The 23,859-nt window shown below is 35.4% G+C and overlaps 3 protein-coding genes across 5 annotated transcripts; 1 reads left to right on the forward strand and 2 right to left on the reverse strand.

Annotated features, from left to right (window-relative positions):
• Positions 1–2,391: 2,391 nt before the first annotated feature.
• Positions 2,392–3,926, reverse strand: LOC120579714 (ATP-dependent DNA helicase PIF1-like). Its single transcript, XM_039832408.1, has 2 exons — positions 2,779–3,926; positions 2,392–2,661 (listed from the first exon to the last, which is right to left on the reverse strand). The coding sequence occupies exon 1, from the start codon at positions 3,922–3,924 to the stop codon at positions 2,815–2,817; it is 1,110 nt and encodes a 369-aa protein (XP_039688342.1). The 5' UTR covers positions 3,925–3,926; the 3' UTR covers positions 2,392–2,661; positions 2,779–2,814.
• Positions 3,927–3,964: 38 nt separating this feature from the next.
• Positions 3,965–5,535, reverse strand: LOC112419820 (uncharacterized). The gene is made up of 3 exons (XM_024777767.2): positions 5,254–5,535; positions 4,206–4,473; positions 3,965–4,098 (listed from the first exon to the last, which is right to left on the reverse strand). Exons 2-3 carry the CDS (start codon positions 4,381–4,383, stop codon positions 3,965–3,967), a joined length of 312 nt encoding a protein of 103 aa, XP_024633535.2. The 5' UTR covers positions 4,384–4,473; positions 5,254–5,535.
• A 5,858-nt stretch (positions 5,536–11,393) lies between these two features.
• Positions 11,394–22,306, forward strand: LOC11444798 (DNA polymerase I A, chloroplastic/mitochondrial). 3 transcript variants are annotated; one of them, XM_003599939.4, is made up of 12 exons: positions 11,394–11,781; positions 13,858–14,782; positions 15,030–15,221; positions 16,553–17,229; positions 17,383–17,803; positions 18,028–18,123; positions 19,351–19,443; positions 19,529–19,723; positions 20,637–20,729; positions 20,820–21,035; positions 21,129–21,218; positions 21,543–22,306. In XM_003599939.4, the coding sequence occupies exons 1-12, from the start codon at positions 11,636–11,638 to the stop codon at positions 21,702–21,704; spliced, it is 3,306 nt and encodes a 1,101-aa protein (XP_003599987.3). In that variant the 5' UTR covers positions 11,394–11,635; the 3' UTR covers positions 21,705–22,306. The 3 variants fall into 3 exon arrangements, with proteins under 3 accessions (XP_003599987.3, XP_024634290.1, XP_024634291.1); XM_024778522.2 differs by having other exon boundaries at positions 13,861–14,782; XM_024778523.2 differs by lacking the exon at positions 11,394–11,781 and having other exon boundaries at positions 13,928–14,068; positions 14,161–14,782.
• The last annotated feature ends 1,553 nt before the right edge of the window (positions 22,307–23,859 follow it).

Below are 23,859 nucleotides of genomic sequence, written 5' to 3' on the forward strand. Positions count from 1 at the left end.
ATAAAACACATACCAAAAAACACAATAAATATTCTCATCTTTTCCACCCTATATTCATCCATCTCTTATAAAAAATAAATTCATATTTCATCTGGTGTCCTCAACAACAACCCCAATGGTAACTAGTTATCGTTCGAATTCCTTCGTTTTTTTTGTTCCTGAACCTTAATTAGTTACCGTTGAAATTAAATGTGTAATTTTAAGGTGTTTTCAAGCAAAACCTAAAGTAGGAAAACAATGATTATAAAAAGAGAATACTGCACATTGGTACAATTACCTCGGATTGTATAGTTTTGACCACCAACATCCCAAAATACAATATTGCACTTTGGAACAAGAATTGGGAAATGGGGGGTACGAAAAATTTCTAGGTTTTTTAGTTTGTGATGATGGTTCCTATTCTTACAACAAATCAGTTTACGGGTTCCATTTCCACACACTTTAGAATATATGTCAAGTGTTTGTCAGAAAAATAATAAATATGTATTGATTGTTGAGGTTAGAATTGATACAATTACTCATTTAAGTCTCTCGATTAACAATTTTGTTGACGCAATTACCCGTGCTCATATGGTCAGTTAAGTGCCAATGTAATTCAAAAGAGATTAAAGAGAGTTAAAATAAAATATTTTGGTTATCTCCTCTTTTTTCTTCAACGTTGATATGACTGTTGTACTTATAATCGACATATTTTGAAGAGAAAATGTCTACGTCTTAACAAGCTTGACACCTGGTAAATTGTAAACTAGTAAGGCCAATCTATTCACCCAACCTACTGATTAGGTCAAGTCCGAGCTTGGAGGACTCTTCATGTCAAGACCGAGCTAACACGCAAACGACTTTGAGGGCAAGAGTCTTATATTAAAGGACGATGAATATCGAAAATGGGTTTTATAATTAGGGATAAATATGATATTCCTTTTTAATTTAAATTTAACTAACGCACGCATGAGAGAGAACAGAGAGAGTGACCGCGGTGCAACTAGAGCAGGCCTAGGGCAACCGCGCCGGAGCAAATCACCGGTTGAGAGGAACACTGGGGGTGATAGGGGTCCAACCAGGGTGGCAGAAAATGGGGGGGATGGGGGAAATTGGTTTGTGGTCAAGTCTCGAAATCGGAAAGCGACGCAACCGGAAGCAGGAAGAAGGGACAGTTTTAGGGTTTCGGTGCGACAAGAAGATGAGAATTATGGGCTGCAGGTTCGACAACGAGGAGATGTTAGGGTTCACAATCAATCTGCTAAGGAATCAACAAACAACAATCAAATGGATGGGGAAGGAGCTGCGCGTCCTCCAGCAAGGGGTGGTACGCAAGTTAATCCTATATACACTCAACGATTGGTTTCTGATTCAAAGCAACATGGATATGCTCATTCATCTATTGGTAACAAGGTTTGGGCTAGAGAGGCTCGGTTTGCGGATAATGATAAGAAACCGCTTGTAGTTTCTAAACATGTTAGGCGATTGGAGGAGGTAGGGGAAGGGAGAAAGGACGTGGTTTCGGCTGTTGGGGAGGGAGGAAAAAAATGTGAGATTTGGTGAGGGAGTAGAGGCGGAATTAGGAATGGGAAGAAGAGGGGAGGGGGAAAAAAGTGTGAGGGTGGGGAAGGTTGAGGTGCCGGTTAAGGTTGAGGACAACAGGAAGAGGGAGGTTAGTAAGGTGAGGGAGACACTGATTTTGATGTTTAAGGAGGAGGAAAGAAGGCCGAGGGTAGAGAGGAATGGCAATGTTACGTTTTTGGATGTTGATGAAGACGGGAAGGCTACTAGGGTGTCTGAGAGTGAGATGGACCGTTTGGAGAAGCCATCTAAGGTTGTAGCGTTGGAGAGACAGACATCTAATATTATTAAGCTTCAGTATCAATCATATAAACACGACCTGCATTGGGCTAGTGCAGGTATTGTGGCGACGATTTCTTCAGGTGAATCTATTTTATCTATTTAGCAACGGGTGGAAGATGCTGGTTTTATAATATGGGTGTCCTTCTGATGGGCGATGATAGAGTCTTTATTCGTGGTAGCAATGTTTGGGAGGTATATAATTTAGCTAAGGATTTTTTTGGGATGTTCCTATCGGATGTGCAGAAATGGTCTTCGAAGAAGTTACGGTGTGAACGCGGTGCTTGGTTACGTGTTTATGGGACACCGACTCATGCATGGAATATAAATTGGGTAAATATCTCTTTTCGTCCCTGTAATATTAGCGAATTCCGGTTTTAGTCCCTGTAAAAAAAAAGATTTAGATTTTGTCCCTGTAATTTCATATTCTTCAAGCTTTGTGCTTCAGAATGTGGTAAACTAGTTTTAACACCCGTGCAACGCACGGGGAGAAAAATGATTATAAATTACAGTCATATATAGTTGACATAAAATCCTCCATGCATATGGGGTAGGAGTTACAATAATTGGTTAAGTTATACAATCAACGTTTAATAGTGGAGTAATCATAATTCTAAATTTTCATATAGAAGGTTAAGTTTGTATCCTTCAAACCATAGCTCAAGACCACGTACAGGCTTACAGACTATCAAAATAACCTAAAGGCCATGTACATCAAAATGACAACATTCAATAATATATGTAGTTTAAAGTAAAAACAGGCTTCAAAGTTGATACTCCTAAGAAAGCAAAAAACCAGCAGAATTGCAGACATTATCAGGCCTGTAATGAGAAAAAGTAAGTTGGTTAAGTTTGGTGTGTTTTTTCGTCAAAAAATAAATAAATTTGGTGTGTTTGTCTTGTTAAATACGCAAGCATTAATACACATAATCATGTTACCTTGTGTTCTGAATTTGCTGTTTGTATTTGATGTCCCTACAAATTTTCGAACACTTCCGGATATACAACATTCAAAGTTGTAGTGCAAGTGTTCCCATCTTCATCAAAGATTAACTTCTTCAAACCTTTTTTTGTTGTAACTCTAGAGATTGCTACATATAGTTGGCCATGCGTAAAAACTGGTCGAGGTAAATACATCCCAACCTTGGAAAGAGATTGTCCTTGACTTTTGTTTATTGTCATTGCAAAGCATAAGCAAATAGGAAATTGTCGGCGAGAGAACTTGAAAGGTAGACCGGAATCAGTAGGTACCAAATCCATCCTTGGAATATATACACTTTCACCAATATTTTTTCCAGTGATAACTGTGGCAGTTATAATATTCTTTCCTAACTCCTTAACTTGAAGCCTTGTACCATTGCACAAACCGCTTGCTTGATCAATATTCCGCAAAAGCATTACAGGCACGCCAACTTTTAGACAATGATTAGGTATCCCAGAGCACTTAACATCATTTAAAAATTCTGATGTAAACCAATCGCTTTGAACCTGGTAATCCTCATCAGACTTGCATGGTGTATCAGAACTTAAATAAGTTTTAGAGTCACCAGGAATCATAGATAGTACAAAATCATTTACTTGTTCAACAATCTCTAAGGTTGGAGCAAGGATTGCTTGATCTTCAAAATAATTAGCATTTGCAATATTTCTAACTATATCTGGATAAACAAAATCAACCAAAGAAAGTAATGGATTCTCACTATGTAAAATGCACAACTCTTCAGGTATTTGAATGTGTGCTTCTCCATTCTCATCTGCATTTAGTAAACCATCCCCAATTTTCAATATCCAATCCGCAAAGTGTTTGAGTTCATTGTGTGATTGGTTTGTAGTATCACTAGTCAACCTCATGTTTTTTGTCAACTTCAATACTTTGCAGTCCTTCCATATTTTTGATGAACTAACTGTTGCCTTAACAATTGCAGCTCTAGGACCATTTCTAACAACCGGCAGAATTTGTCTGAAATCTCCACCCAATACAACAACTTTTCCACCAAAAGGTTTTTTACAATTATCCTTATTAACCTTTTTCATCAAATCCCTCATTGTTCGATCAAAAGCTTCAAAACAAAATCTATTCATCATTGGAGCTTCATCCCAAATGAATAGGTATATAAAATATTGCTTAGTCATAATCATAAGAAAACTTTAAACTTCCATACCCATCAGCTTCCATGGCAATGACATTGAGTTTGGTAGCACTGCCATTGCGTTCATATTCTCTCTTTGTGCCAACACCCGTCAACATTCCAATAACATCTAAATTGACATACATAAAAAAAATGATTAAATGCTAAGAATGTAAGATAATGTAAGATAAAGACAACATTCTTCAAAAACTTCAGAAAATTTGAATATATACTCACCAACCAAGTAGTCACAATCATAAGAACCACCTACTATGTCAGAAATTGGAACAAACTTAAAATCAGAACCACTCACTAATGCACCACACAATGACAAACATTTTGTTCCAAATTGGAAGTTCAGCTTATATGGATGATGGGTGGTCTTATAGCTCCCCCCATTAGCAGCAATGCCCATGTTTTCAAATGAATAAACTTTGCCTTCGCGAATTTCAGATTGAAACTTATACAATAGAGTTTTTTTGATTGAGGCATGAATCCTACTCCCCTATATAAAGTTCAAAAATTTAGAATTAGTTTTCAAGATATAGTTAAAACCATAATCTAACATTCATCATTCTTCATAATACAATAGCTTTCTGATTCATTATAAAAATTACTAATTCTTTAACTTTAATCATCATCTTTATAATATAAGCACAAAATATATAACACACATTTTTAGAGTGACAATGTTATATATCAACAACATAAGTAAAACCAAATCATTACTTATAAGGTTCAAAATTAGTGAAAATGTAAAATTAAAAAGAAGAACCTCATAATCCTTAACTATATCTCAACAAATATTAGCACTAAACATAAAACAAAACTTAATTTTTGATAGCTTATAAAATAAAAACTAATAACATTTAGCTTATTCAAAAACAACAGTTTTAAAAAAAACATCATAATTTGAATGTAAAATGGTAAGTGAAAAATAAAAACCTCAGAATCCATTAACACCATTTCAATAGAAAATGGTAAAGTGTTTCTGTTGAAATCAGAAACTTTCCATAATCTAACAACTCTAGCCTTAATGTTCCAAGCTGGTTTTGATGAAGAAATTTGTGAAATTGGTTCAAAAGTTAAAGCCATTGCAGAAAATTGAAAGTGAAATTGCAAGAGTAAAGCTTAGGATTGAGAAAGATTGAGATTGCAATTGTAATTGCAGTGTGGTTATCACAAATCCTAAAGCCCTCTTTATATAGACCCCATAAAACCCTAATGTTGAATTTTTAATTACAGAAAAAAGATTGAAATTTGAATAGTTCCCCCCAATTTTTACCTTGAACCAATTGCAGTAGAAACTCCCTCCAAAGTTGCGATATCAATGGCAAGTGATTGGACCTTAATTGTGCTTCAGGTTTCAATATGAGAAATAGAGGAAGGAATGGAAATTTATTGAGCCGTGAGCAATTGGGTGTGGTGCAGTTTTAGCTTAATAGCATGTATTGGGATCAATCTAGTAGAATAGGGAATAAAGCAAATGTCTTCTTTGATCTAATATACAATAAAATTGCAGAAGCATTTATTGTGAAGAGATGTTTTGAGTGGCTTAACACTGTATATGAACGTGAGAAAGAAAGAGAGATGGTCAGACACAAAATATTGACTATTATTTTATAAATAATATTGCTGTTTAGTCAAGCTATATTAAGTATGCTTTTTGTATTTTAGTGAAAGCTTGATTCCTTTGTGGCATGATTAAAAGATTGACACCTGTTCTTTTATACCCCAAAAGTGTTTTTCATTTGTGTAGTTTAAAGATTTGTTAAAGCTGATAAATGTACTCTTGATAGGGGACGAATTGATTATGCCCGTGTTCTCATTACCACTACTTCATTGGAAGTGTTGAATTTCACAACGGATGTGTTGGTTGATGGTTCCATGTTTCCTATTAAATTGGTCGAGGAATGGGGGTGGAATCTAGGTGAGGATGCTTTCCTTACGGAGGAAAATATTGAACAAAGTTCTCTTAAAGACGAAGGCTTTGATAATTTCGACGGTCATGACATTGAAGGGGATGGAGGGGACTTTGAAGCTATACTTGATGATTTATGTAATGATTGGAAGGAGCATGAAGCACCTGATCCTATTATCTCATATGTGAAGCACAACACAAATACAGAAGCGGTTCAAGAATTAAAAATGACAGAGGTGCCTATTGCTCAAAAAATTGTTCACGTAACTGCAGCAAGCAGCATGCAGGCAGCATCGCATGCAAAAAGCTATTCAGTACCTCAAATTGTAAATGTTGGTTCCTTATTGGCAGGAAGTAAGAATAATCCTTCTTGTGGAGCTACCAATAAAAATAAATCTTTGAAGAAAATCACCAACACAGTAGCGCATGAAGAGTTGGAAGTAGCAGCGGTGCATCTTGCTAATGAACCTTTACAAGTTCTTGCACCACATAGCCTTCAGGCAGCAACAAAGGTACAAGGTCATAATTTATACGTTGGTTCCTCAAAGATTGGGAGTAGTAAAAAGATTATTCTCTCTTCTGGAGCTACCGTTAAAAATAAAGGCGGTGGGTTCAGGTATTCATCTCGCAATTTAAAAAGAGTAGCAAGGATGACTGCTAAGGATAGGTGTAACGCCCACTTTTATTTAATTAATTATTTAATCGAGTTTAGACGAGTTATATTATATTTATATAATATATGTGTGAATTTTGATGATTTATGACGATTTAGATGATTTGGATGATTTTTAGATGAGCTATGAGTTTTGATGATTTTATGAGATATGAGACTTATTTTATTGTTTAATAAAATAAGATTTGAAAATAAAATATTTAGTTAAGGGTTGTTTTGAGATTTTAGAGAGTTTTGGGGGAGAAAGTGAGATAAGATAAGATTTTGGGAAGAGATATAAAAAGGAAAACCTAGTCTTAGAAAAATTAGTACGTACGACTGTTTTTGGAGAAAAGGGAGAAAAACCAAGAGAAGGGAGAATCACCATAGAGAGCTGCGATTTCGTCATACAAGGTAAGGGTGAGACTAACTCTACAATTTTATTAATCATGTAATTCATCCGGTTGTAATTAGCAAGAATTAGGATTGAATTGGAGAAATCGAAAACTAGGTCAAATTCTTAGAATTGATGATTAAACGGTGAAAATTGATTAGATTGATGTAGAAACTGTCCTTTGACCTTAGATTATGATTAGGATGAATTATGGAATTGAAATTAGGCTTAGAACCATGTGAGATCATGAATTTTTCGTAAAAACTGCATTATGCCCGAGCCTACATTCATCGCTCGCCCTCGTGAACGATGATCCTCGCCTCGCGAGGGATGAAGTTCATCGCTCGCCACGCGAGCCATTTCCCCTCGCCTCGCGAGTTACAAGTCGTAGCTCGCCACAGCGAGCAACCTTACTCGCCATAGCGAGCATGACCAGAGAGCATGTTGAATTTCGTAATTTTGACTTTTGAGTTGAACCTTAAATGCTTTTGTGTGCCTTAAGATGTTGAATAAAGATTAGATGATGATCTAGAACGAGATTGAACCTGGTTTAGCTTAGAACAACCTTAGTTGGGATTCTGACTTGTACTCGCCATGGCGAGCAGATGCTCTCGCCTCGCGAGCACTTCCAGAACTGAATACAAGTTAGGATGTTGCGATCTGTTTCGCATAAATTGATTAGGGTTGGACCCTTAGGTAGTAATGTGACCCATTTAAGATGTCAACTGAAATCTGTGAAACTGCTATGAACTGTTAAGCTGATTATAATGTGATTTAATGATTAATTACATTACTTGAAATATTATTGAATGATCAAGATGTTGTTGAAATGAATTGATATTATGAGTCATGCTGTTGATGTGATCTGATTATGCTGCTATTGTTATTTAACTAAGTTGCATGAGTCATTATAAGATGATGTTGAACTCCAAATTATTGGATGTATATGAGATGTTGATTAAGATGTTTTAGATGATTGAGTCCATGCATTAGCATACATTTGTTGCGGGTTCATGCCCTGGAGCTTTGTACTCACCACGATGGAGCATTTGCTCAAAATAATTGTTGGGGGCTTATGCCCTGAAAGTATATTAATACTATAATGTTGGGGGCTCATGCCCTGAATTGGTACCACATGCATATAAGAGGTTTAGGTTGCATTGTCGCATTGTCGAGTCAAATGATGTTAAGATGTTATGTTATTTATGATGATTGAATGAAGTGATTACTTGATATTTTATTATCAATGATGCTATGATGTTTAAGATGTTTATGTTGCGATTGTTGAATTGTATTGATTAATATTATTGTTTTGTGAAATCTCACCCCTTCTGCTTGGAAATGTTGCTCTTCGTATGAGTAACTTGCAGGTGATCGAGCTTAGTGTGCAGTGTTGTTGTCGTGAGTGGCATTGCCTCACTGAGTCGTCTAGGTTGCTCTGATACGTAACGGGATGGGGTTTATGTTATGCATGCTTCATTTCCTTTACGTGATCATTTATGATGTTTTATGATGTTAACTAACTTTATTTGAAATATTTGATGGGGCCTACGTGCCAATACGATTTATGGATTTTCGAATTAACTCCGCTGCAATGTTTAAGATATTTTTGTTGAAAGTTAAATTGTTATTTAACTGTTTTTAGACTATGTGATATCCCGTTTGTGATGTACACTCTGATTTATGTTAAGAAATTTTTATATTGGGAAAACGGGGTGTTACAATAGGGACGAAATTTTAAAAATATTGAAAAAACGAGCAAAGGAACAGAAAGCTAGATTTATATCTAATTCTAGCAGAAAAATGGTGTTGTAACATCTAATTCATCAAAAATAGATTCAACTACTTCACTATCTTGAGTAAACTAGGACTTGGAGCACTAGTGTCGTTACGGAGTGGTATGGAGGCGAAGGACAAGGATGTGTGTGATATTGGGGAGGTGTTAGGTGTGAAGTTTAAGGAGGAAAACATGAAAAAATTTAATATGCTATTGAAGGAGGGGCGGAGGGAGCTTAGAGAAGAGGTGGGGAGGATTTTGGCAAAAGGAGTGTTTGGAGGGAGTGGAGGTCGTAGTCAGTAGGTATTGATTGGTGGTTGAGGTTGGGGGTGTGGGAAGGTAAAAATGAAGATGATTTCTTATAATGTGAGGGGTCTTGGTGGTTTTGAGAAGAGAAACGAGGTTAGGAGGATGTTGTCTGGAAAAAAAAAGCCATTTGGTTTATGTTTACAAGAAACGAAGTTAATGGTAGTGGATGATCTGCTGCTTCAGTCTTTATGGTCGAACCTGTCGGTGGGGTTTTCTTTTCAACCGTCAGTCGAGGCATCTGGTGGTATGAATAATAGCAACTATAGGTGTACTATCAAAATAACATGTACCTCTAATCAAACGATCCTCATTCTCTGTCTGCGTACCAGTCAAAGCAAAAACTCTTCCAGTAGTCTGTGCCTTCTTAGGCTTCTTACATTGCGAACCAATATGACCTTCCTCATTGCAATTGAAACATACAACATCATCATGCTTACATTCGGCAAGTGTATGTCCCTTCTTACCACAACGAAAACACCTCTTTACATCCCCAGGACAAGCGTTACTCTTATGGCCTTTCTCACCACAAGTATAGCAAACAATCTCAGCAACAACATCTTTCTTTTTAGGCCTCCTCTCATCATTCAATCTTTGTTTGCCCTTATCAGCAGGAGCACTGTAAGGCTTTGGAAGACTTTGCTGACCTTGCCTTTTCTCTCATTCACAACCTTGTAATGAGCCTTAGTATCTTCCTCATATATTCTGCAACTGCTAATCAGCTCAGAAAAAGTATGGATCTTCTGGTAACCAATTGCCCGCTTGATCTCAGCACGCAAGCCATTCTCAAATTTGATGCACTTGGAGAACTCAGCAGTCTCGACAGTGTAGTGCGGGTAAAACTTAGCCAGCTCCACAAATTTTGCAGCATACTCAGTTACTGACATATTTCCTTGCTTCAGCTCAAGGAACTCAATCTCTTTCTTCCCGCGAACATCTTCCGGAAAGTATCTGTCTAGGAACTCTCTCTTAAATACAGCCCAAGTAACAACTGCACCATCTTGCTCTAGGGTAGGTAGAAGACTCACCCACCAATCGTCAGCTTCCTCAGCTAGCATGTGCGTACTAAAACGCACCTTCTGAACCTCAGTGCATTGCATAACCCGAAACACTCTCTCAATCTCTTTGAGCCACGTCTGAGCTCCATCAGGGTCATACCTTCCTTTGAAAGTAGGCGGATGATTCCTCAAGAACGTTTCCAACATCCTAACCTCAGCATTAGCACCCGCGTTAGCATTAGGCTGATGCCCCCACAGCTTCCAATGCAGCAGCAATCACAGCGTCGTTTCTTCCAGCCATTCTTAGTTTTCTACACAACAAACAACAATCGAAACAACATAAGACAGTATTACAACTGTTACTCAACAAGACACGACTCATCTACTTGGCTGGACGGACCAACCTTCTCTGATACCAATTGTAACACCCCGTTTTCCCAACATAAAAATTTCATATAAATAATTAGAGTAATCCATAAATTGAGTTTTTTTTTTAATATTTTTTTAACTAATTATAAGAGCAATTATAATATATAATTATAATTAATTTTAAAACAATGCATGAAATACATATTTATTATTTATAAATTTATATAAAATACAAATATTTGTCAATGATTCATAAAAGAGCATGGGACAAACTAATGTCATATTTCTCATTTTCTAAAATTTTCACATATTTTTAGTCTACCACTTTATAATATTTAGTAACAACTATGTTTGTAATAAGTTAAATTAATTTTTTTTATGCATCTTTTAAATAATAATAAGACGGATTATAAAATAGGAATTACAATTTTATATAAAAAAATCATGCACATGATACATATTTATTATTTATAAATACATATAAGAAATATAAATATTTGTAAATGATCTACAAAAAACACGAGACTCCATGTCCTCTGACATTAGCTCCACGTCGACCTCTAACACGACTTCGACCTCTTTGACAAGGGTCTCGATGTAATGCAATTAACTAATGAGAAACTTCCCTTCTAGCACGGTTCCTAGTCTAAGGATGCATCCTAAATGCACATATTAATGAATCTATTTAAAGACTTTTTTTGTTCAATACCATTGAAGTCATTTAGTTTACTATCATTGTGGATGTTCTAACTTGACATAGTCTATTCGAACTCGAACATGTGTTATCATAAATGCACACAATTACATTTGATCCCGACCATACAATCTTGATTGGATGGTTCATATGCTTTAGAGTATGCGGCAGGAAATTGGCTTACAGTTTAAATTTAGACAGTCCTCTAAAAAGAAAAATATTAGAGAAAAAAAAACTTAAATAAAATACTTTTTTTTTCCGTTAAATAAAATAAAAAATACTTTGCTGACGCTTAAAAAGGAACTGAGGGAGGGAGTACTTGGCAAGAATATTCAATTCAAAGTTGCAGAATCAACGAAACAGGGTTTATGGTTTTTCTGTCTCTCTTCGACTTTAACTCCAAATAATCACTTTCATGGCACCAATGCTTCACTACCAAACCAACTTATGTAAATAAGCGCTTTTTCCTATTCACCCTTTTCGCTACTTCTTCAACCTAAAACGGAACCTTTCTCACACTATAAAGCTGGGGAGATTATTGGGTTTGTTTTCAGCCATGCGGGTCTCTTCTCAGAGTACCGCTTTTAGGTCAACTTACTATTGCCCCTCTTGTTTCTCTTTTTCTTCTTCTTCTTCTAGACCCTTTCGTTCTTCTCTCTCTTCTTTAGGTTTTTTTGCTAACTATGGTTCATCCCAACACAGGTTTGTTCTTTCTTAATTCAAAGTTCTTGTCTTTTTTATATTTGGTCTTGTTTTTAGGTTGGCCCATGTGCTAATATTGCTTCTTAAGTTGAGGAATTTTATGCGTTGTGTTTTGAGTTTGGTGGAATTTTTACTTGTTTTTGGATTATTTGTTTGTAATGTGTGCACACTATGTTTTTTGTTTTGTTTTGTTTGTTTGTTACTAAAGCACGGACACTTCAAATTGAAGGCACACCTGTGTCTGACACCAACTTGTGTGTCCGACACGGTACAACACATGTGATCACATTCAATTATGTCATTTTCTCAAATTATTAACAATGTTGACGGTGTGACTCGTGAGTGACAATGTCGCGTCCGGTGTCACTGTCTGCTTCATAGATTGTTCTATTAATAATATTTTTGAATGAAATATCTTGTTCTCTACTAGCTTGGCTGAACTTTTGATCCCCGCCTCAAATATAAGGAAATAAAAGTCAAACTAAGTAGATGTTGCTTGGTCGAATTTCTTTTGCTTATATTTGAGACCGGAGTACTCAACAATGCATTCCTAAAGATGAAGTTTGTAATAGAAGTTTGGTTTTGTTTCTTCTTTCCTGCATTTTGTGAAACTGTTTCTGAAGTGGGGAGAGGGTGTGAGGGTGGTATTCAGCTTTGAAGCACAAATGTGGATACCAACACTGACACCGATAATAATTTTAGAAAATAGAAGTGATTGTATGTAATTACTAGTGTCAGTATCGTGTCGATGTAGTACACACCTTCAATTGGAACTGTAGGGGCTACATAGGTATTGAGTAAATGTGTATAGAGAGTTTGATTTGATAGTAAAAGTGTACAGGAATTGTGTAGGAAGTTTGTTTGTGTATGTTTGTAGTGTGTTCAGATAAAAATCTATAAAGCTTTTGCTCATTATATTTTTAGGGGTTTTCTCATATGGTTCTCTTTCTAACTATATAATCGTAAATGTTCAGTTTAATAATCGTAAATGTTCAGTTTATGGACTGTTCTGGTGTTGTGAAGGCTTGAACAGTACTTTTTTATTTTAAACACAACGGTAAATTTGTTGTCACGTGATTGAAAGGTCACGGATGCAAGTCCTGGAAATAGCCTCTTGTGTAAAAAACAAGGTAAGGTTGCGTACAATACACCTATTGGTGGGACCCTTTCCCAGACTCTGTGTATGCAGGAGCTTTAGTGCACCGGGCTGCCAAATGCCAAATACAAATTTGAGTGAAAATAAAAATAAAAACTCAAGGGTTTATAGAAATGGTTACCTCGCACGAGGTGTAACCGCTGGAATTTTACATGGCTTAATGATTTCTAGTAGCTTGATGTTTATGTTAAAGTTTGATTTTAAATTTGTTAGTTTGCTTAACTTTTATCCATTGTTTAAAAATGAATATTAACAATTCAACATTGAATATCTAGAAGCAAGTCATAAGGTTTAAACCATGAAGTGGTATGTAAATGACTTTACTGAAATTCTTCTATAGTCTTCTTCTTCTTCCTCCTTTTCTTCTGTAAATTTTGTTATTTATATTGGAAATCAATATTTTGTATTACTCATGAAAAAGCGTGCATGCTAAAATTGGTTTGCATTGGATGTTGACCTTTTGCTGTGTACAAGTCCTTGTTTCTCGTTAAAAGGTTGAGACTGGAGTAATTAAAAAGAACTTCACATATACTAATGAAGTATTTATATTTTAATTGGTTTCATAGATGCTAAGAAGCCCAAAGAAAAAATTATAAAATACCCAGCCAGGAACATCAAATTATTCTGAGCCTGAGAGTAATCATATGCAAATGTCGATCGTTGAATACAGTGTCACTAATGATATATTTGATAGTGGAAATGTTATAACTTATTATTATTCATGACATTTTAGAAGTGAAAATATGTATAGAAGGGGTTTTTTCTTTAGCTGGTGTTTCACGCATGGTTGCATAGCCTTGTTTGCCTGAGTTGTTTGTTATTATACTGCATCGTCTTCAGCGGGCTATGAAAATTAAAATATACTATTTCAATCTATTGATCGGTAGCTTTGTATTTATTTTTTTGCATGATATGCGCAGCAGAAGAAAATCCAAATCAATCCAGATTGCTAGTAATTTCCTCAGACATCGCAATTTGTCTGGTAGCTCTCTTCAATTTAGAGAAGGTTCATACTGTCCAAAGCGAATATCTTTTGGGTTGAAAAAATGCAATGACATGGAGTATCATCGTAATTCTCCAGTACATATTTCAGTTATGAAATTTTCAACTGCATCATTTAGCACGTTGAAGGTAACAAATCAAACAAGACGGGAAGAAGAGCTGAGCTCTTTGAGTTCTTACGACAGACAAGTTAGGATGATGACACATTTTGGTTCTTGCAGTTACAGATTATCCAAAACACCTCGTAGAAAGTTATCTGGTGATAGAACCGGATGGGCTGAGGCTGGGCATAAATTGACTCAGATAAAAATGGAAATGCATGATCTGGACAAACGTAGTTTGTATCCATCCAATACAAATACAATTGCTTCTTCTATTGCTCAGAAACCAGCTATTACTCAAAACGAAGGGCACAATCTTATGCTGCATGATCTATGTGAACCTGCCTCATCTTCTGTTCAACATTCTATGTTAAACAACTCAATGTTATTGATAGACACCGAAAGAGTTGGTACCGAGTCAAATGTATCTTCATTAAAGACCGGTGAAGAGAAAATTGATGGTGTTGATGGCACCGAGTCAAATGTGTCTTCATTAAAGACCAGTGAAGAGAAAATTGACAATGTTGATGGCAATCACAGTTTGGCTGCTGCTGCAAAAGACGCAACTAAGGCAAAAATTACTGTTACAATGACACGCAGTGATGAACAATCAAAACTTCGGGAAAGGCTCTGTAGTATCTATGAAGACATACTGGTTGTTAATAATATTTCTCATGCAGAGCAAGTAGCTAAGATGCTTACAGTAAATTACAGGCATCTTATTCATGCATGTGATACCGAGGTATTATTATTGACCGTGTTAACTTTTATTATGATTGTGCCCTAATTGCAACACTGTACACGACTAGATTCTTTTTCCAATATGCATATACTTTGGACATGAGGTCAATGGATGTATCCTTTAGTCTTTTTTTAACTAATACAAATTGAGTCTTTTCAATTAAAGTTGTGCCACTATGAATCTCTTGGCTACTTGTATTTTACGATGTTGAGCATGTGATATGTGCCGATTTTGATTGACTTGAAAGGTATCCAAGATAGATGTCAAACAAGAAACGCCTATAGATCATGGGGAGATAATATGTTTCAGTATTTATTCGGGTCCAGAAGCTGATTTTGGAGGTGGGAAATCATGTATCTGGGTGGATGTTCTTGACGGTGGAGGCAAAGAGATATTGAATAAGTTTGCCGATTTTTTTCAAGATCCATCGATAAAAAAGGTGGCTTCTCTTTCTTTTCATTCTTCCTTTTATGGTTTTAGTCTTATTACTCATCTTTATGTTCAGAACCTCTTAAGAGTTTGTTTGATTATATTTTGGTAGAATTGATTTAAACAGTTTTGATGTTAATTTTTTTTTGCATTTGGGTATGCTGTTTTAAAAGCGAGTTTAGAAGAATTGCTTTTGTTTTTTAAGGTAAAATTAGTAGTTTGACTCATGTTGTTGTGTCATATTAGTAGTTTATTGCAAATTGTCATATTCAAGTTAGTAGTCTTAGTGTTTAAATTAATATAGTTACCTGGTAGCAAATTGTTAGGCGTTTTAGGCACAGAACAAAACATTTGCATCATATTGAAGGAGTAATATTTGATATATGTGATTGTTAATATTAAAGGAGTAATATTTGATATATGTGATTGTTAATATTAAAGGAGTAATATTTGATATATGTGATTGTTAAGGGCCAATTGATATTCTTATTTCATTGCCTAGTAATGTAAACAGGAAAAGCCCCACCTTTTCACGGTATCACTTACAGTCTCTACCCAACTTTATTACATGAACCTATATATTCTCTCTTATGTAATAGTGTTTGAACTTTTAACCATATGGGTAATAGTTGGGCTGTGTTTTATGCCTTGCAAGCATATCAAATTGAGATTCAAATCGTGAATCAGAAAACCAGTTTTCGAATCGTTAATCAAATCTTGTTATTAATAGCTAGATACATTATCAATAAAAATATAACATTTTTATGCAAAATCAAGTGACATACACAAAAGCAGAAGCTAATATATCATATGCTTACCTCAAATTAATTTAAGATTCAAGTAATAACATGACAGAAAAGTGCTTGGCTACACAAAATTGTGGTTGTACAAAGTTCAAGGGAAAGTTGCGCAGAGATTCATATTGATTGTGTTTTGTTACTAATTGAGATACGACTCTCAACTTAGTTAAATAACTGTTTGCCGTTTCCAGCTTTATAATATACAGGAGGACACTTTTAGTGAAGTACTTGTCAGTCATGTCATTCCACAATCGGTGACAAAATAATGGCCTGCATGTTTGTACTTTTCTAAATTCGAAATTATTATTATATTTTTTACATAAAAATGTTTGAATTTGAGAGAGGGGGGGGACCAAAGAAAAATAGCTTTGGTGTTCTTCTTGATATCTTAAAAAAGGACTGTAATAGTTCTTAACTAAAAGATTATCCAGTTGTATAATTCTAGCTTCATAAATTGATAGCGCCATTTTATTACTGGGTTTATGTGACATAGATTTGAAAATGATATTTGAAGTAATAAAGTTACTGGTGCACTTTGTAGGTTTGGCATAACTATAGCTTTGATTGTCATGTTATACAAAATTATGGATTTAACGTTTCTGGATTTCATGCTGATACAATGCACATGGCACGACTATGGGATTCATCAAGACGTTTGGTTGGTGGTTATTCTCTTGAAGCACTTAGTGGTGACAAAGAAGTCATGTCTAGGGGTAATCTGAACCATGAAACGGATTTGATTGGTAAGGTGTCGATGACAACCTTATTTGGTCAGAGAAAGGAGAAGAAAGATGGATCTATGGGTAAAATCGTTACCATTGAGCCTGTTGAAGTACTGCAAAGAGAAGAGCGTATACCTTGGATATGTTACTCTGCTTTAGATGCCAGAAGCACTCTGAAGCTTTATGAGAGCCTAAAAAGTCATCTGTCAGATTTACCTTGGAAACTTGATGGAGAACTTTTACGCGAAAACATGTTTGATTTTTACGAGATATATTTGCAGCCATTTGGTGAACTTCTTGTCAAAATGGAATGTGAGGGTATGCTAGTTGATCGGTTATATCTTCAAGAAATAGAAAAGGTGGCCAAAGCAGAGCAACAGGCAGCTCTTAATAGATTCCGAAAATGGGCATCTAGGTATTGTCCTGATGCCAAGTATATGAATGTTGGAAGCGATACACAGTTGCGTGTACTGCTTTTTGGTGGCACTGTGAACAGGTGCACATTATTTAAATCTTTTGTGGAGCTTTTGCTTCAATCTTAATTAATTGATAATTTGATAGAAAAGTTACAATTCTATTTATGTAATTGTTCTTAGTTGTTTATAATGAAGTGGTTCACGTAAATCATTTTTCCTGCCCTGTTATACAGAAAAAACCACAATGAGGCAATTCCAACGGAGCGGATTTTCAAAGTTCCGAATGTTGATAAAGTGATTGAAAAAGGAAAAAAGATTCCCTCAAAATTACGTGATATTAAGTTGAATAGCATTGGATGTAACCTGAATGTTGACATTTACACACCTAGTGGCTGGCCCTCATGTAGTGGTCCCGCTTTAAAGGCGCTGGCTGGCAAAGTTTCTGCTGAGTATGACTTTGATCTTGAGGATGAAGATGGTAATCCTTCTCAAAGGGAAGATGAGCCTTTAGAAATAGATAATTCTGCTTATGGAACAGCCTATTTTGCTTTTCCAACAGAGGAAGAAGGGAGAGAAGCTTGTCATGCAATTGCTGCTTTATGTGAAATCTGCTCAATTGACTCTTTGATCTCTAATTTTATCCTTCCCCTGCAGGTAATTATTCTTTTTTCTCTCCAATAAGTTTATTCTGGACTTTTTCACTGGTCTGGTTGTGTTCATGGATTTTCATGTCGCTCCTATAAACTTTGCTTATACAGTGCGACTGGCATTTATAGTGTTTTTTGTCAAAGCATTTAAAACATTGTCAAGGTTAGTTTATAATGAGGGTTTTTTATGTCTGCTTTGTGGTAGCTTAATACGTTTCAATTCAATGACAGGGACATAATATATCTGGGAAGGATCAGCGTGTTCATTGTTCCATAAATATCAACACAGAGACTGGACGCTTGTCAGCAAGACGACCAAATCTGCAGGTTCTTCCAACTCCCATTTCTTTCAAATTCCATACTGGTTGTTGAGTTACTTAATTTTTTTAAAATGCCATGCATGTTTCTGTCCTTCTGTTTGTCTGTGTATACGTATTTTTTTATATGAGGGGGTAAGGTTGATACAAAGTTATTCCTATGACCTCACGTAATAGTTTAACCTTTTAGAAGAGTTGGTTCATGACAATGCTAAATTAAAACGATAGATTGTTTATGTTAGAGCTATCAAGGATATGTATGAGGGAGCTTCGACTAGTATGAGGACACAGGATCAACCTTCAGTCCTTACATTTTTACTTTAGTTTTGGATGTGACGGAACACATCCAAGAGTTAGCACCAAGATGTATGCTTTTTGCAGATGATGCAGTCCTGCTTGGAGAGTTGAGGGAGGAATTGAATGGGAGATTAGAGACTTAGAGACAAGCCTTAGAAGTGTATGGCATCCGCCTTAGTAGAAGCAAGACAGAGTATATGGAATGTAACTTCAGCAAAAGGCAGAGTAGTCCTACCTTGGAGGTGAAAGTTGGAGATCATATCATACCCCAAGTTACATGGTTTAAATATCTTCCATAGTACAAAATAACAGAGAAATAAGAGCAGATGTAAATCATCGTATCTTGAGATGATGATGTTGTGTTGGATGAGTGGTAAGACTAGACGGGATACGATTAGAAGTGAAATCATTAGAGAGAGAGTTGGGGGCAGCACCTATAGTAGAAAAGATGGTAGAAAATAGGTTTAGGTGGTTTGAGCATGCAGAGAGAAGACCTGTAGATGTTGTAGTAAGAAGAGTAGATCAGATGGAGGAGAGTTAGATCAAAAAGGTTGAGGAAGACCTAGAAAAACTATTAGGAAATATTTAGAGATTAATGAGTTGGATCTCAATATGGTTTATGATAAAACATTATGGTATAATTTGATCCATGTAGCGACCCCACTTAGTGGGATAAGGCTTGGCTGCTGGTTTGGTTACTGCATTAAAAAATCTTTTACTTAAATCTGTTTTTGTGCCAATCAAAGTTTCCTTCCCCATACAGAAAACATTATAACGTACATTTTGGATTTGGAGGGGGGGATTTTCAGAAATTTTTGCTTTGAACTTTCAAATAGAAGCATGTATTACATTTTCTCATCAGATGTATACTTGGACCACATTAATCATTGTATTTCAAAAAGTTGCAGATTTAATCTAACCTGTATGATTCATATATCAGAATCAACCAGCTTTGGAAAAGGACCGATACAAAATCCGTCAAGCATTCGTAGCTGCTCCTGGAAATTCTCTTATAGTTGCGGATTATGGGCAGGTTTTTTAGTTTACTTATCTGTCTAATTGAGCTAGTTTCTTTGTATTTCATTCATGGTTGATGGAGTTATTATGTATCGTAACAGTTGGAGCTTAGGATACTTGCACATCTTACTGATTGTAAGAGCATGTTGGAAGCCTTTGAAGCTGGTGGAGATTTCCACTCCAGAACTGCAATGAATATGTACCCATATATTCGTGAAGCAGTTGAAAAAAAGGAAGTTCTTCTTGAATGGCATCCTCAGCCTGGTGAAGACAAACCCCCTGTTCCTCTCCTCAAGGTAAATTTACTTCTCATCAACATATCTTAAGATGGTAATAACCTTGCATTCCGTGCACAATTAGAACTCGTTTTGGTACACCTCGAACATAGTTCTCGTTATTGTAAATATTACAATGACGATATTAAATTGCAGAAAAGTTATGTTAGCACAAACCAACATCCGACACCGTATTTTGGTGCATTTTGATTTATTTATTTTTAATTATTTTTCTGTCCTTTGGTCAAACCACACTAACTCGGGATGTATTAAATTAATAGGGCTATATTATTTTTATTAATTTTTTCTAAGTAATATATTTTACTGAAAGGGAACCAATGACGTACTAATGTAAAAGGTGACCTAAATATAAACCTTTGAGGAAGAATTATAAGAAGCGAATATATTTTGTACAGAGGTTGAAGTTCTTTTTACCAGGAAATATGTTGTATCTATCTCAACCGCATAAAATTGGCCTAAAAATCTGAAATATAAAACCTTTGAGGAGGAATTATACGAAGCGGATATATTTTATAGAGCAGTTGAAGTTCTTTATCACAAAATCTGCTGTATCTAACTCAACCACATAAAATTGGCCTAAAAATCTGTAATATAAACGGAGAATTATTAGAAGCGGATGTATTTTATAGAGCAGTTGAAGTTTTTGGTCAGAAAATATGTTGTATCTAACTCAACTGCATCAAATTGGCTTCTGTGGTGATGACTGTCTAGGTTTTCAAGCTGCATTTAGGCCATTTCTCTAGCCAATGTGGTACTTGGTTTTTCGAAATAGAGAGCTTTGTTTAGCAGCTTAGCATTATATAGTACCCTTGAAACCTGAGATAGGTCTTCTTCTGAGTGTTTAGTAGAAATTTATGAGAAAACAAGCACGGTATTATATTTCATATCAGTTTATATCCTTTTCCTTTCTCAGGATGCCTTTGCTTCTGAAAGAAGAAAAGCCAAAATGCTTAACTTCTCAATTGCATATGGAAAGACTCCACAAGGTCTTTCTAAGGATTGGAAGGTACCATGAATTCTATCATATATCACGAGGTGCTTACATAGGTTACAAGTCTCTGAATTTTGATTTGATTGTACGAATATTTTCTGTCAGGTTTCTGTGAAAGAAGCTAAGAACACAGTTGACCTCTGGTACAATGATAGAAAAGAAGTTTTGAAATGGCAACAGAAACGTAAAAAAGAAGCTTTTGAATTTGGGTGTGTTTATACGTTGCTAGGACGAGCCCGGCGATTTCCCGAGATATTCCTAGGTCGTCGTAACTTCTACAAAGGTCACATTGAGCGTGCTGCTATTAATACCCCAGTGCAGGTCCTCTAGTCTTTCAAATATACTAAGACTACATTATTCCCATAGAACTTCATAGCATTTAGAAATCATTTTTTTCCCATTATAATGCAACAGGGAAGTGCAGCTGATGTTGCCATGCTTGCCATGTTAGAAATATCCAAAAATAAACAGTTGAAGGAGCTTGGATGGAAGTTACTTCTTCAGGTTAATATCTGTGCAAAGATTTTTCTTGTTTATAATCTCTATCCTCACTCTTTGTCAAGTTCCATTCAACCTCAATATTTTCATCCACTTGAATTTCAATTTCAATACCAGTTATTTTCCATTCTTCATAGTACTCCATAGTTTATTATACATTGGTTTTTGCTTTGTCATTTTTTTCTTTTCAACCTCATTTTCCGATCTCAATTGATATATGAATATAATGAGCATTAAAGCTCTGTTATCATGGCTTTTGCCTCTATATTCATATGAATGCTTTTTCATATGTAAGCGTTTTGGCTAAGATTTTTGCACATGACAACATAGGTTCATGATGAAGTCATATTGGAAGGACCAACAGAGTCAGCTGAGGTTGCAAAGAATATAGTTATTGACTGCATGTCAAAACCCTTCAATGGCCAAAATATTCTTAAAGTTGGCCTCACTGTGGATGCCAAGTGTGCCCAAAACTGGTATGCCGCAAAATAAACATCAAATCAAAACTGTTGTGCCGCGGTTTGGTGGGGTAGTTTTGCACCCTTGGCTTTAATACGAAGGTCATGGATGAACTTGGTTGCATACAAAACTGTATTGTTTCTCTGGTGACTATAATCAAAAGAGGTTGTGATGCAACTTGGGGTGCCTTCTATTTTTGCATGGAAAAAGTAATGTCCTTTTGGTCTCATGTTATCCTCTTTCATTTTTAGAGAGGTTATGGAAATGGTTTCATTGTGAATTTTGTGTATAGAATTTTTAATTATGAAGCAGAAGGCCAAAATCAATGGTGTCCAATTAAGCACCGATACCAATATGGACACCGGACACGTCATTGGCACGTCGACACGGGTGATAATTTCATAAAGTAATTAATTAAATGCCGTTGCACGTGTCATTGTTGTGTCGTTACTAAAAATTAGTATCAGCGTTTGTTAGCTCTACTCTGTTTTTTTCTTCTTGTTTTTATTTTACAAGCTCATAGTATGTTTTGTCTTGTATAATGTACCAATGTGGCTCTATGCTTTGTGCAACTATGTATTATTTTGTATAGTTGTATATAAAACGAAAATTTCAAATTCCATCTCATTTGCCAATGTACATGACTGGTTGCAAACTCATTACATCTCCTGCATTATTGATACTATTTTAGACGAATTAACATTAAGAAAGTTAATGCTAAACGCAGCTGCAAAGAAAATGTGCTTGTGAATGTTGATATTTTTTATTTATTTTATAAAGATAATATTGCTGATAATTGTGGAGCTCAAAGTAGGTGTTATTAAGATTATCACCAAACCCAGTTAATGAACAATATGCTGGTCTTTTTATTTTTTTTTTATTTTTAAGATTGTAAGATTCAGTTCAATTTTTAATTACAGTAACTAAATTCTTGAAATATTGACAATTATTTCACAACGCCTACACAAACGTTACCGTTTATACCTCAAGAAGAAAAAAATAGTTAAGAGTTTATGATTAATTAATGCATTAACCTTTTCTAATTCATCCTTTTTGTATACACACCGTTTTCCACTATATTTCCTTCTAGGCTTAAATATGTATTTGATTCATGCAATTAGGGATCGTTTAAAAATTGGTCCCTGTAATCGCTAATCCTTGCAAACTAGCCTTGCAATCATTAATCATTTAAAATTTCGTCCTTTGACCAATTTAATCATTGCCACGTCACTAATTTGATGACGTGGCAATCACTGGCACACATGAAATTCCAATTTTACCTTTAAGAAGAGGACAAAATATTGAAGAAAGAATTGGAAACCCAGGGGTAAAATTGGATTTTCATGTGGCGTGGCAGTGATTAAGTGGGGAGAGTGACGAAATTTTAAATGATTAAACAATACAAGGGTAAATTGCCAAGATTAGCGATTACAGGGACCAATTTTTAAACGACCCCTAATTGCAAGGATCAAATACATATTTAAGCCTTCCTTCTATTTGTAAGACTATGAACTTCCTCATTTTCACATCCCTTCCATTGAAACACAATGTAGTAAGTATATATGGTAGTGTCATCCAGTACGATGGGATAAAAAAGGATAGAATCACCTTCAAGTATATCCAGCTAGTATATATGATAATGTCATCATAGGTTTAGTTTGTTAGTTAGAAAAATGTTTACCAAAATGTATCCAAAAATTTCATTGCTCTCTTATGTCATGATGTTTGCTTCATGTAACCAATCGATCTGCAAGATAAAGAGGTTGATTTGGAAAATACTCAATCACCGGTGGACAAGAACAAAAATACCTTCAGATTCAATTTCACACGCCGGTGATGTTGTGATATAGTCCATAGTTAGAGCTACAATAAGTAGTTTGAAGGATATTCCTGCAAGTGTTGTGAACATTCTAGATAGAAGATTTAAGTGTCCCTAGCTCTATTCTAATGGCTACTAATATAATTCTCAAGAATTTTTATTAAGACCATATTCCATTTAGTAAATTAGGATGGATTTGCATCCAAACTTAAATATACAAATTCAAATAGAAGAACTCCATATTTGAAGGATTGCTTGATTAAATACTGAAACAATGGGGGACTTTATGAACAAATATATGTCTCTTCACCAAGAATAAGAAACCATGTTGGAAAGTTTCGTGATTAGCACCTCGCTAAATAATAATAT

The sequence above is a fragment of the Medicago truncatula genome, chromosome 3 (assembly GCF_003473485.1).
Source record: "Medicago truncatula cultivar Jemalong A17 chromosome 3, MtrunA17r5.0-ANR, whole genome shotgun sequence".
Classification (NCBI taxonomy): domain Eukaryota; kingdom Viridiplantae; phylum Streptophyta; class Magnoliopsida; order Fabales; family Fabaceae; genus Medicago; species Medicago truncatula.